This window comes from Erithacus rubecula, assembly GCF_903797595.1.
Source record: "Erithacus rubecula genome assembly, chromosome: 20".
NCBI classification, from domain to species: domain Eukaryota; kingdom Metazoa; phylum Chordata; class Aves; order Passeriformes; family Muscicapidae; genus Erithacus; species Erithacus rubecula.
Window position 1 is genome coordinate 4,221,280 of NC_136672.1, and position 14,439 is coordinate 4,235,718.

General features: G+C 40.7%; 1 protein-coding gene across 12 annotated transcripts in view; it reads left to right on the forward strand.

Moving 5' to 3' along the window:
- The window catches only part of TNRC6C (trinucleotide repeat containing adaptor 6C), a 99,491-nt gene that overhangs the window by 74,414 nt on the left and 10,638 nt on the right, over positions 1-14,439 (forward strand). For 8 of the 12 annotated variants that reach the window (XM_079323370.1, XM_079323379.1, XM_079323377.1 and 5 more), the window contains 10 exons: positions 15-72; positions 293-438; positions 5,660-5,833; positions 7,066-7,212; positions 7,617-7,739; positions 8,791-8,874; positions 9,178-9,409; positions 11,048-11,215; positions 12,259-12,450; positions 12,593-12,736. In XM_079323370.1, the coding sequence (XP_079179496.1) occupies positions 15-72; positions 293-438; positions 5,660-5,833; positions 7,066-7,212; positions 7,617-7,739; positions 8,791-8,874; positions 9,178-9,409; positions 11,048-11,215; positions 12,259-12,450; positions 12,593-12,736 (1,468 nt within the window). The remainder of the gene's footprint in view (positions 1-14; positions 73-292; positions 439-5,659; positions 5,834-7,065; positions 7,213-7,616; positions 7,740-8,790; positions 8,875-9,177; positions 9,410-11,047; positions 11,216-12,258; positions 12,451-12,592; positions 12,737-14,439) is intronic. The other 4 variants (XM_079323376.1, XM_079323380.1, XM_079323371.1 and 1 more) reach the window with 1 other exon arrangement.

Genomic DNA, 14,439 nt, shown 5'->3' on the forward strand with positions numbered 1-14,439 from the left:
TCCTATTTTTACAGAGAGAGCCAGCAGAAGAGGCCTTGAAAAGCAACAGTATGAATCTTGATCAGGCCATGAGTAAGTATCTGTGTAAGTAACTTTTTTGTCTTTAAAGCAACACAGGAACCCTGCATGATTCTGAGCATTTAATTACATTCAGACCAATTCGATAATATTTATTTTCATCCCTTGCTTTTGTAAGCAAGATGTATTTCTCTGAACTGCTGTTGGCACTTCAGCCAACAGAGTTTACTTTCCCTGCCTCACCTTTTCCAATGTATTTCCCCTTTGTGTGCAGGTGCTCTGCTGGAAAAGAAGGTGGAAATGGACAAGCGTGGAATGGGAGTGACCGACTATAATGGAATGGTCACCAAACCCCTTGGCTGCCGCCCACCACCAATCTCCAAAGAGTCTTCCATGGACCGCCCCACCTTCCTTGACAAGGTGAGCTCAGCAGCAGCAACGTGGTGCACAAGTCAGTGCATAAGTGTAGAAATGATTTTCACTGTTTGCTTAGAAACCGTAGAAAGAAATGTGATAGGTACCGGCTTTACTCCCTTTCTTGATTTTTTTCATTCTTGTGGGGAGTTCTTGTGGAAAGGATCAATGATTTGATTCTTACATAGGAAAAAAAGAATGATCATCCCAAGTTGCTTAGGAATCAGTAGCACAGTGGAACTAGAAATGGAATAAAGAGCAAAGAATTAAGCAGAGGAATCTTGTCACTCTGTGAGAGTCCAGTCAGTGACCCTTGCCCAAATTCACAATCAGTCAGGACCAAGGCCAAAATCTTCCAAGAATTAGGCTCTTAATTGCTCTTCTTTTAGTTCTGAGCTTCTTAGAAATTTCAGTGGAAGTTCAGTACCTAAATATGAAGGAGGAGTTCAGGCATTTTTGTCAAGTCTCATAGCAGACATGGACAGTCATAAATAGCTTCTGCAATTAGCTTCCCTTTCTGTGATTGCATATGACAAATTTTCCAGCACTATTTAATGACTGAGGAAAAGGCTCCAGAAGTTTGTGGTGTCCAGGATTCAAAGTGACTAAAGAAAAAAATATATGGAAAAGTGCAGCCAAATCTTCAGTACAAATGAGATTTTCAGCCTTGACAGAAAGTCCTGCAGAAACTTACTAAATCACCTAAGAATCCTCCTGAAAATTATTGATAAGTAAAGAAGAATCTCAGATGTCATTATGTTTTTCACAGGTTAATAAAGGTTCATATAGATGGGTGGTGGAGGATTCTGAACACAGAAATCAGTGCTTTTGACAAACTGTGCTGAAATCAATTCATTTCACTCACATGAGCTGTGTACAGGGTGTGAGGCAGTAATGATATCCACTCATACAAAGTTCATTCTTAGCCATGGCAGACTTTAATGAATGTGTTAGTTGAAGGCCACAAAGATGCATGCATGCCAGTTAACCTTTCCTTTTCTTGGATAATAATATCTTCAGCAGTAAAATTCTTGCCAGAGAGAGAGGTGCATTATGTGCAGCATGATGCATAATTCTGGAAACATATGTTAAACACAACTATTGAGAAGGGAGTACTAAAATCATTAATATTCATACAGCAAGTAAAATCTATCAGTCTAGGCATAATCTGTCACAGTGACTTGGCTCTAACAAAGGAAATAATCCCACACTGTATTTGTTAGCTATCACAGTGTTGAGCAACTTGCTAAGTGAATTAAATAAATATAGTTTCTACTCTAAGAATACAGGGTTTTTTTTTTTTCCCCAAAGAATTCTTTCCAGATTTACAGCTCATGCTAGTAGAGCAACTCCTCCAAAACCTTTTTGCCCTTTGAGATACTGTTTTAGAGCATGAGTCTGGAGCTGTCTTGTTTGTGCTTTGCTCATCCTTGATGAGGAACAAGCTCTCCACACAGCTGGACAGAGCACTTCAACCAACATTCCTTGTTTTACTTATTGCTTTATCAAGTCATCATCCTATTGCTGGATTTGCTTAATCTTCAATAAGTTCTGCAAGATTCCTCTTCATGAAGTTGTAGCTTGGGTTGGTGTGCTCATTGTTACCACTCTCTCAGCTCACCTGCATTGGGACTCCATCATTTTTCTCTAAACAGTTAAAATCAGCACTTACTATATTTTTAACTTTATACATTTGAGGAGGGAAAATTTCCAACTCTGACATTTGCTTCTGGACCCACTGAACTCCCTGTTCTCTCTGGAACAGGAGTGGTCTGTGCAATTCAACATCACCTTTGAATGTTTGCTTTCTCTGCTTGCTGCAGGTGCTCTTTATTCCATGTCACACCAAGTCAATCTTCAGCACTCAGTGCTTTGTTAATTTATTATTTCTCAGGGTGTTATCTTGACCTGCAGCACCATAAAAGGACAGGGGAGAAAATCCCTTGAGTGGCCTTGAGGGAATAAAGATGCAGCCCTGATAAGTGATCTCAGCCACATTATCTCACACTTGGTGGCAGGCATGCTGTGCTCTGCTGTCAGCTTTGCCTGAAGATGTTACCTGCTGTCTTCTGGAGCCATCAGATTTGTAAGAAGCACATGTCAGATTTTCCTGGAAGCATCCTTAAAATACCAGAAATAAGCCTAGAAAAGGGGTCTTTTTTCAAGTATAGAGTTTGGCTTGGGACTCTTGAAATTCTCACCTTGCAAATGAAATCTCCTTTTCCCTACCCTCCTAGTCAGTGATCAGCTCCTCTTCTCTGCTACTGCAAAATCCAGCTCTGCAAGCCTTGATGCCTCTTAGCTGCAATCCTGTTCTTGAAAAAAAAATCTTCTGACTAGACCTTTTCCTTATTTCTGATTTGAGCATAGTGTTTGTTGGGTTTTTTCAGCCTCATCCTTCACATTCTGAGCCCAGCAATCTCTGGGGAGTGTGATTGATTTTTGTCTTTAGGACAACAAGAAGGATATTGTATTAATATGGATAAACTTTTTTTTTTAGATGTCACAATTAGATAGTGTTTATTAGGATTTTAAAGTTGTCTTTTAAGTTCTTCTTTCCCCCATCTTTGCCACCTGTGATCCAATGACTGAAACCATTTTCTTCACCCCTTGTATGATGAGCATTTCTTTGACTATTGCATTTCCTCCAGATTTCTTTTGCCTAATTCCTGTTTGATTTAAAGATAACTTTTTTTAGATGAGATTTCATTACTTTACCTTCCTCTTTAGGAAAGATTTTTTTTAAATCTTTTTTTTAAGAAGTCAATGTGTATTTTCTGCCAGCTACTGACTGTGTAAATACCTCTGGCAGATTCATCAGCCTCTCATCTGTCTGTTGAGACATTTTGATTCATGAAGTGGCAGTTGTTGGCAGGTGACTGCCAAAGTGTCCAGGCATCCTCTGCTAAATTGGCCATATCTCATAGGCTAAAAACCTCTGAGGAAATCCCACTTGCATTCTGTCACATTTGATATTTGAGACTATTGTGAGAGACTTCCCAAAATCCTAAAAAACACCAGTGTGCTGCTTTGTGTTAGATAACTGTAGTAGGAAACCCTGCTACCAGTAGGATTTTATAGGTGTGTCAAGTCCCTTTAAGAAAGTTAAAAGCAGTGCTGGATTGAGCATTAATGTGATGATTCAATTTTTAATTGAGTAGCCTGAGGAAGAAGTGTAACATAAATTTGTAAGAAAATCACTGAAGAGGAAAGGTTATGTAGAAAAGATTGTTCTTCAGGAAACAATTATTACATAAAGGATTCTGAGAAATAATGGGTCAGAAACCACTGTGAGCAGTAAAATTGTCCTCTAGTCTGGCTTAAAAATGGCTAAAGGGTGCTTTAATTTAACCAACAAAAATACTTCATGTTAAATGAATTGATTTTAGTTCAGTTATAGAGCACAGATTTGTGCAGCACAATGCAACAAGTTCAAATTAATAAAATAGAACCAGGTGCATATGAACAAAGTGTTATAAAGTTACACAAAGCCATTTGCTGTAATTCAGCCAAGGAACACACTTGTGAAGGAGTCTGGAAATTAAAGCCCTGGTCTCCAGTGTGGCTTGTCCTCCACCATCCTTGGCAATGCCTGTTTCCAAATTGAGAAAAAAATAATGGCAGTAAGGCAAGACTTGAATAAATTTGGGGGGCAGGGAGGGTCTTTCATGGTCAGTAGGTCTGTTCACACAGGGAACAATCACATCTGAAGAGGAGAGTGAGCACCAAGCTTAAAATTATTTTCCCTTTGAAGGGGGAAGGGTAGAATTGTAAACATATGTCTGTGATCTAAAGAGAAATCCTTGAACCTGTTACTGTCATGCAAGCTGCAGTTGTTTGTGGAGTGTGACTGATGTCCAGTAGAATGTAAAATATCTGAGCTGAAAGGCCTTGGGGATATCATTAGAAAATGTCAGTGTCCCCCTCAGGATAGTCAGATAGGATGTCAAGTGTCACTTTGCCTGATAGTAAAGAAACTTTTCCTTTGCATCAAAGGAGAGCTGTAGAAAATGCATTTTTCAGGATTAACTTAAAACATCCAATTCACTGAGCATGCTTGCTGCATGAGGTCATCTGTTTGGGTATGTGCTAAGCAGACTGGGCTCCTTTTTGAACAAAGGAGGTTCACCAGTATCTGGCAGTCTTCTGGGGCATTGAATTTATTAGTTGAAATAATCTAGCTCCTCACCTCTTTAAAAAGCCTTTCCTTGCAATGGGCATACTGCCTGAAATACACCAGCCCAGCACATTGCAAATTAAATCTTTTTCTCTCTGCCTGTTTTTTTGGAGCCCTGCTTTGTACACAGTGTCATTTGATCATGCTTACTGCAGGTTTCCCAGACATCAAAGCACAGTGTGAGAGAGGGCTCAGTGCCCCACTGAAACATGAGCAGAGATCTACCTGTTTGATTGGGGCTCCTCTGATTGATTTGAGATTCTGCCTTGCTGTTTGCCCCCCTGGGGGCTGCCTGCTGTGCATCACATCCACACTCTGTGGTTCCTCACAGCCCAGGGGGCTCCTCCTGCCTTGCTAAAATCTGCCTCCTCCTGGGGATGGTCAGGAAGGCTGCCCAGCCCATATTGTCATTGCTGGGTTTGATGGTTTGTGTTCATGGGCTGCCTTGCAGTGTAATGTTTCAGAGTGGGGTATTAATAACTCAGCACTATGTGAATATTAAAAGAGGCTCATATGTCTCAGTTAGGAAAGGGGATTAATGCAAAAATGATTTTTTTTAGAGCAGAGCTATGATGTGGAACCAAATTCAGACTGGTGTCAAATAAGCCGATGTGGCCTTTCCCAAGTTTTGGGTTTGTTAAAGTGCTGGTTTGTCTGTGCCCTGCTGTGTAGTTTTCCAGACAGACAGAGGGCTTCCCTGAAATGTGATGGGCCTCTCCCCCTTCCACCTTTCAGTCTGGTGGAGAAGAAAGGGGAAAACCTAAGTGGGGAGGAGGCAATGGCCACATGATAGCTCTGCAGTCAGCTGCTAAAATCACTGCTTTCCCTGGAAAGGTGGGTGGGGGGCATTGTGCATTTGGGGATTAAATGCAACCAAATTACAAAAAACAATACCTTAATCCTGTTTCTCTCTTTCTTCTCCCTTCACTCCATGCTTTCCATTCTCTGTTATTCATTCTTTTTTTTATTTATGTATCTTTTTTATCCATCCACACCCTCTTCTGTCTCCATGGGACTGTTTTGTGCTGTGTGCTGCTGGCACACACACAGCTCACCCTTTCTTTCTCCAATCAGGATGGCGGCCTAGTGGAAGAGCCCACTACTTCACCATTTTTGCCTTCACCAAGCCTGAAGCTCCCCCTTTCAAACAGTGCACTCCCTAATCAGACCCTGGGCGGGATTGCCTCAGGGCTGGGCATGCAAAACTTGAATTCTTCTAGACAGGTAAGGCTGTTAGGGGAGATTTGGAGTAGCTGCTAGTGCCTGGAGTAGCCTCTTTCCCAAGAAAAATGGGTTTAAACTGGAAATGCAACAGCTTTGTTCGTGTGAAGTATCAGAGGAGGAGCTACCTGCTGCATGAACATTTCACCTTACAGGACATGAAAGAGCTGTGTAGTTGTAATTAGCCTGCTGATGACACATATCCATCCAGAAGAGACTGTGGTGGTGGGATTTATACCTCTGAACCCTGGTGTGGCTCTGTCTTCATTCATGGGAAATCCCTTTTTTTGAGACATTGCTAATTGTCACAGACTTTAAGGCAGGGAGATTGCTCTAAGTCATCTTTCCTGACTGGTATAATTATTCTGTGATGAGATGGGGGAGAAGTGATGGGAGCTTTTTTATTGCTGCTCCAAGTGTCGAGGCATCTCATAGTTTTAACAAGCGCTTAGAAAGAAATTGAGCTTCCAGCACCTGGGTCAGGTAGAGCACAGAGTTAAGGGGGTGTTTTGGCCCATGGGTAGAACAGGGTGAGAAAGAAAAGCAGATAAAGAGAGGGGAGAAATGATAACCACCATGAGAGTAAGAAGCCATTAAGTACTGTTGATTATGACAAGGTTATTTGTGTCATCAAACTGAAATCCCAGCAAAGATACTAAATAACAACACAGAACTTTGTCATTCTGCTGTGGCTCTTTATTATGTATATTCTTTTAAAGTCAGTTTTCTTAAGGCAGTACTTGTCCAGCACTTACAGTCCATTAAGCACATCTTTCCAAAGCAGTCTCCACTAATAGCATGTCCATTATCAGTAGCTTTATAAAATGACTAAGTAAAAAAAACTGCTTAGCCAGCTGGAGGATGGGGTTACTGTGAGTTTAATGCCTCCATTCTCCTGTCCCTTGCTATACAAATATGAACATTTTTGGCAAGTACTTTTGATTGTTCATCTTGTGATCCTCCAGGGTTCAACATCCTCATAAAAGCCATCTTCAACTTCAGCTGCCTTTTTTTCAGGCATCTGTACAAAGTTTGGGGAGTTTGGGATGTTGGGTACCTGGCAACCTTTGCCCTGCCCGATTCTAAACCTGATTTTCAACACACTCTGTGTGTGCTGGTCTCTTGATTCCTGCCTGTCATAATCACTAAGAATAAAGCCTGCACAGACAAATAACACCCAGATTATGTGCTGAGTGGTGCCACTAAGTGCCCGTGTCACTGTTGTCCTGCTGCAGATACCGAGTGGCAATCTGGGTATGTTTGGCAATAGCGGAGCAGCACAAGCCAGGACCATGCAACAGCCGCAGCAACCGCCAGTGCAACCTCTTAATTCATCCCAGCCTAGTCTTCGTGCTCAAGTGCCTCAGTTTCTATCCCCTCAGGTCAGACAACTCCTCACTCAAACATTTTCCCTTTCCCTGCAACTCTTGCCATGTGCTCTGTCGTGCTCCTGAGGCTTCATAGCCACTGCTGCCTGGCTGTGCCCGTGTTATTTATTTGTTTCCTAGGCAGAGGATGTGGCTTGGCTGAGTTGTTCTCTCATGCATATCATATAATTACCTCTTTTTGCACAATGGTTTCTGAGGAGTTTATTCTCATCTCTTTTTTTATAAATGAACACTTGAGTATGGTCATTATGACTGTATTAGAGCCTCTTATTAATTTTTTGATAGTTCATGGTGTTACTCCTGGTGACAGTAACATTTTCCAGACTCTTATTAACGGCTCACACAGTTGCCACTGTTAAAAGTAAATGTACAGTGTTTAACACTCTTCTCTTCTTTAGGTTCAAGCACAGCTTTTGCAGTTTGCAGCAAAAAACATTGGTCTCAGCCCTGCACAGTTAACCTCGCCAATTAATAATCCTCAGCATATGACGATGTTGAACCAGCTCTATCAGCTGCAGCTGGTGAGTTCAAAGATGTGGCAGATAAACTCTAAATCAGAATTGAAGGCATGAAGATAAAATAGGAGAATGACTAAATTTTTAAATGACATGACAGATCTTCAAAACAATCAGCTGCTGATTTATTTGATAAAGTTTCTTTTTAAAGAAACGCTTTTTTTTTTTTTTTTTTTGCCTTGGACTTTATAAATAGTAATTTGTGGAATAATTATCCTTTACAGCTGATAAGTGGAACTAAAAGTCAGTTGTCTTCCTACTGGTATGAATAACACCATGTGTTCTCAAACAGCTCTGGCCTGTGTGTTACATGTCAGTAGAAAGATTAAACTGGACACAGGTGTCACAACATAACAAGAGACATCTTGGCAGTGCTGCTCACCTGAGTTACCTACAGAACTTCTTCACTTGCCTCATTGAAAAATAAACTGCAGGGTGAATTTGCTTTAATTGATGCAATTAGTACATTATGTGATGAGAACTACTTACTTCTGTGTACTTTTGCTGTGTTTGCAAATTTTTACATCTATATTTTAATGTATATGAAAATACTTAATTGGATTTTAAGAATATTTTAAAAAGAGATACTGTGAACTCAGTAGTGGCCAGGTTTAAACATAAAATTACAGATGACAGACTAGTTCAGTTGCTGGTCTCAGTGTGCTAGTCAAACTCTTTTATTAGTAACAGTGTTTGATGCTATTACTCATTTCTGATTATTTTCCCCTAGTTCTGAGGAACACAGCATTATTCTCATAATAATTGAACAGTACCCAGCTACTTGGAAAACATCAGTACAGAATTCCTTTGGATTTTGAACTAATGTGTTTCAGAGAAACCTACCTTGTAAAATAATTTGCTGTTGAGCCAGCTACTTGAAAATTTCAGATATTTTTCAGGAAATAAAGCAGCACAAGTGATTTAACTACAACGTGTTGGCAGAACCCAAAACGGCCAAACCAAAAATAACTCTTGGTATATATACTATTGGTATAACACTATAAACTTCATTTTAATTTTTGATTTGAGCTTGCAGTGTCTGTGTGTGTCCCCACAGGCGTACCAACGTTTACAAATCCAGCAGCAGATGTTACAGGCTCAGCGTAACGTTTCCGGACCCATGAGACAACAGGAGCAGCAAGTAGGTCCCTGCCAGCTCCATCTCTGCTTTAAGGTTTGGTTTCAGTAGCTTGGAGAGGCTCAGTGGCATTACACCAAAGCAGCCAAAGCATCCTTAAATCAGGAATGCAGTACATGGCTTGGGTGCTGGACAGGGAAGGTGCTGAGTGCTAAAGCTGATCCACAGCTTGGCTGGGGGAAAGCTCTCCAGCCTTGATGCAGCCAGTTTGTATTTGTAAGGATAATAACACAGTGTTGTTTCACTGTAGAGAAAGGCAGTGTGTTTTGTGTGAGCACTGACAGCTGTTTGTTGTTCTCCCTGCAGGTTGCACGTACAATCAATAACATGCAGCAGCAGATCCAGCAGCACCAGCGCCAGCTGGCCCAGGCCCTGCTTATGAAGCAGCAGCCTCCCCCTCCACATCTATCTTTGCACCCCTCTGCAGGCAAATCAGCCATGGATAGCTTTTCACCCCATCCCCAGGCTCCCGGCCTTCCTGACCTGCAGACCAAAGAGCAACAGTCTTCACCGAACACCTTTGCTCCTTACCCTCTTGGTGAGTGTCCTGCCACAGCAGCTCCACACAGGCACTCCCTCTCCTTGATGCACATCTCAGTATTTGCTCCACAGTGTAATAAATATAAATATAAATATAAATATAAATATAAATATAAATATAAATATAAATATAAATATAAATATAAATATAAATATCAAATCGCACTGAAATGACAAAACAAAATCATGCCTATCTGCTCACCTGTGTTCTGCCTACAAATATCAGATTTGCCTAATTAACTATTTATATATGTTGCTATTTTAGAAATTAACAGCATCATGTTGTAAAATAGAAAAATGTCATATTGATAAACAGGAATATCACCTGGGAAAAAGTTGTGCAAAGTCATCTTTCTGTTCTGTTCAGCACTGGGGAGGCATCAGTTTTGGTCAGTGTATTTCAAGAAATACATGGATCAGTTTGAAGGAATGCAGAAAGATTGTAGTGCAAGTGATTAAATGTTTCAAAAACACAACTGTTAAGGAAAATTTTAAATCCTCTGCTCAGTAGTCTAAAGAAAAGATTTAAGATACTTAAAAGAATCTTCAAAAACATAAAGGAGAGCTAGGAATACATTTTGCATTTCCTAATGCAAGAGGTAATAAACTTGAGTTGCATAAAAGGAGATCTGGTTAGACATTAAGGATCACTTGGTTTAAGCAGAGTGCTGGAATAGGTTATCTGGAAGTTCCTGAAATCTTCTTCACCAGCATTTTTGGTAGATTTAGACATAGATCTGTCAAATATGATTGAAGTAAAAATAATTGACTGGGCCTGGATACAGAGTGAACAGAGCAACCTTTCAGATTTGTTTGCTGTGTGATTGTTTGATGTATGCTGCAGACTTCCTTTATGACATAAAGGAATTAATTTTATCTCCTTGTGACTCTCTTTTTGCTGGGTACAATAGTATTGCCAAGCTTTATCTGCCAGCAGCAGTTAAGAAGGTAATTCTGACTGCTGTTGTGACTGGGAGCATCAGAAGGCAAAAAAATTTGTGAATTAAAGGCCTAAGTCTGAGAGGTTCTTACAATATCTCAGCTTTTTGTGATCTGCTAACATTCAGGATTATATTTCAAAAAAAGACTCAGATTCATGCCACAGAAGCATGTCAAAATTATTCCCTGAATAACAGTCTGGAGTGATTTTGTTCTATGTATACAAAATAGAAGCCCAGTTAGTGCAGAACCTGATCTGACGAACAGCAGCTGTTTGTCTGACCTTTAATTGGTCCATTTTTGGGGAATTTTTAGCAAAATGAAGTGGCAGACATTGTGGGGGGATGCTGGGGAGACATTGGGAGTATTTTGGCTTAGCCATGGAATGGTGCAAACTGGTTTAAACACAGCATTCCAGTGCATTCTCCTGAGACAAGTGAAAAGAGTGCAGGTAGAACACTGTAAAATATTATCCCTACATCTTGTTTCCCCCTCTTTTTTAACTTTTTCTGAATTCATGGGAGTTCTATTGGTGTTCCATAAAAGCAAAAATTCTTGATCACGTGCATTGAAAATGCCACACATGCATACGGATACCTGAAAATCAGTGTTGAGTAATTCCTGTGGCCAGATTTCAAACCCTGCTTTTCTACCCCTCAGTATATGATGGATAGCTAAGGATCTCTTTCCTCCCCAGCTGGACTGAACCCGAACATGAATGTAAATAACATGGACATTACTGGTGGTTTGTCAGTGAAGGACACTTCTCAGTCCCAGTCTCGCCTTCCTCAGTGGACACACCCCAACTCAATGGATAATCTGTCTAGTGCTGCTTCTTCTCTTGACCAGAACTCCAGCAAGCACGGTAATTCATATCCCCTGACACCCCCTGCCAGCCTGGCTTTTGCTGATTCCAGCCACAGTGCAATTGGAATTATTTCTCTCATGTTCCTTTTTGGTGTAAGTGCTCACAAATGGTTGGTACTGAGCACCTCTGAGCCCATTGAGGTTTTATAGATGATTTCTGCAATGAAGGATGTGCAGCTGTCACTCCCTTCATGCAGTGTAGGAATGGAGGGGGTTTTTTTATTTGTTGAATTTTGTTGCTGGGATGATGGAGTTCAAGTAAAACAAGCCTTTAGTGTTGGCAAAACAAGTCCCACAATCTTGCCCTTATTCCAGACCTGCATACCTTCAATCAAAAAAACTTTACACTGGCTTTCTCCCACAGTTTTTCCAGTATCATCAACCTTTCCCAGAACAAAAGTATGATAGATTACATAGTTACTCAGCCTAGAGTTAGGAGCAAAAACTTCTTATTTTCCAGAAGTGATTGCTTTATCTGTTTGAACTTTATCCCTAACGCCTCCAGTATCCTGAGCTAGTTATTTCTTTATTTCCTGTACCAAATTTATTCTCTTAGAACATGGGGCTCTGTTAACTTTATTATATCCTGGATTTTGTTATGAGCAGCATGAATTATTTCTTCGACAGCAGTTTTTTATGCTGCAAGTAGCTGCACTGCTGATGCCAAATTGTTGTTTGATAGTTTGTAGGAACATGAGAACATCCATTTCAAATCATCCATCCTGTCAGCACTGAATGCCTAGGGAAGGATGAGATGAGGAATTTTCCTTGGTATGCTGTCTCAGCAAGCTCCTATTTACCATCAGTGTGATGATTTGAATTACTTAGTCTCTTTTTGGCAGGAATTTAATGCAGCATTCTTTAACTTGAGTGTCTAGATTATACCAGCAGTGTCTCTCAGCTCTAATCCCGATGCCATTAAGCTTGGCTTACTATGTTTGCATTTTAGTTTTCTTTTTATCTATGTCATACAGAAAGAAAAAAAATTAAAAATATCCTGATGAAGTTCCATACCCACAACCCCCATTTCACTGCTTGCAGGTGCTATCCCTGGAGGTTTGAGCATTGGTCCTCCGGGCAAGTCCTCCCTCGATGACTCCTACGGCCGCTATGATCTGATCCAGAACAGTGAGTCTCCTGCCAGCCCACCTGTAGCTGTTCCTCACAGCTGGTCACGTGCCAAATCTGATAGTGATAAGATTTCCAATGGCTCCAGCATCAACTGGCCACCAGGTAACACAATCCAAAGCCTTGCTGTTGGACTGATGTCCCTAAAATCTTGTTGGGTGGGTTTGTTGAGTCCTGCTGATGCTCAGGAGCTTTGGAGGATTATGACTTCACACACACACTTCCCTTTTGCTTGTGTTTGAAACAGAGTTTCACCCAGGAGTGCCATGGAAAGGACTGCAGAATATTGATCCTGAAAATGACCCTGATGTCACTCCTGGCAGTGTTCCTACTGGGCCTACCATAAACACCACGATCCAGGATGTGAATCGCTATCTGCTCAAGAGTGGAGGTAAACACACAAGTGGCTCCCACATCTGTGCATACTTTCTTTTCCCTTCCAAGAAAGGGTTGACCTCATTTGTTACAGATATAATTTATTTTTTGCATGTGATCCTAATCTAATAATGCTTCTGCTCGGAATTGTCACTGAATATCCAGAAATAATTGTTTTGAAAGAAGGGATTAAGACATTTCTTATTTTCCATGGGAATGTAAATATTTTTATATTGGAAAAGGCTGTGAGATGTAATTTAAACTTCTGTGGTCACTGGAGGTTTTTTTGACCTGTATCACATGATTTTTAACAAGATTTTGCTCTCCACACTGCCCACCTTCCTCCATACACTTTGTGAAACTCTCAGAAGACTCAGTATAAAATTCCACAGTTGTTGCTGAGGCAGCAGGCTTCTAGTATACTAATTAATTGTGGCTTTGTTAGAAGATCAATAAGCAAAAAAATTAGAACTGTTTTATCTTCAAAACCATAAAAGAAAAAAAATTGGGAATTGACTAGTAAACTAGTATTTCCCAGTGCTATTTCCATTCCTTTTGTCTTGGCAGTGCTTACTTCAGAATAAAAAAGGGAATTCTCTAAAACAAGAAAGCAGTGTGTGACTGTGCTACTTGTTAGCTACATGTGCTGGAAGTTGATCAAAGGAAAGGTGGCATGGTTAATTGTGATCTGAGTGCCAAAATAGCCAATTTATCTGCACTCTATCAGAGCTCTGCAATTGTCACAAGAATAGCACAATCAGGCTGTCCAGAAGGACCTGTCAGGAGTAAAAATGTGGGGTTTGTTTGAACTGTTACATCTGTGATACCAGCACAGATTGTAAATCAATGAAGTGGGGATCCAGCTCTGGGCTTGTTACCTCAGGCAAGGGATGTGAACCATGAGGGACAGGAATCCAGTGTTGACTGTCTGCAGTGATTTTGGTTGGCTCTTAGCAGGAAGCAGCTTTTCTTTCAGCTGAAATGTGAAGTATTTGGGTAATGAGTAAGGTTGGGTTAACTTCTGATGACTCCAAAGGGGATGAGCAGGTTTGAAGTTATAAAAAGAAAAGCTGTAAGATATAATTCAGTGACACTTTAGGTACAATGTACCCCAGAAATACTCCCCAGGTCAGAAACCTAAACCTACAGAGCTGTACCTGTAAAATCAGATAATATCCACTACAGGTCTTGCTGCTTTAGAGAAGGAATATTAGCTCTGTTGGTGCATAATCTGCCTGTGGAATGAAGAAATAACTCCCCTCCTGAGAGAGTGTCAGCAGAGATGGTCTCTGCAGAATTAAACAGGCCCTCAAGAGGTCAGACCTTCTGAAAAGCAGTGCTTGTGGGGGTCAGTGTGTGTTCTTTCCCTCATTAGCTATTTAGCTTGGTAATAATAGAATTTTAATAAAAACAGTAGTTGCAGGATCTGTTTTTTTGTTTGTATAACTGCAGCCTGAAACACAGAGCTTGTGCTGACAGAGCTGCTCCCCAGTTAGAGGGTCAGGCTGTGGGGTGTGCTGTCCTTGCCCTGTGCACTTAAAAACAAGTAAAACTTTTGGATCGATTTTTGCTTTGCCCTGGTTGCTAATGAAGCTTTGGAGTGTCAGCTTCTATGAGCTGAGAGTTGTAGCCACAAGGAATCAGGATCATTTTCAGCACTGTGAGGCTTTGAATCTGCTATAACTCCATAGTTCCTGCCTGGGGAATAGATTATTTCCA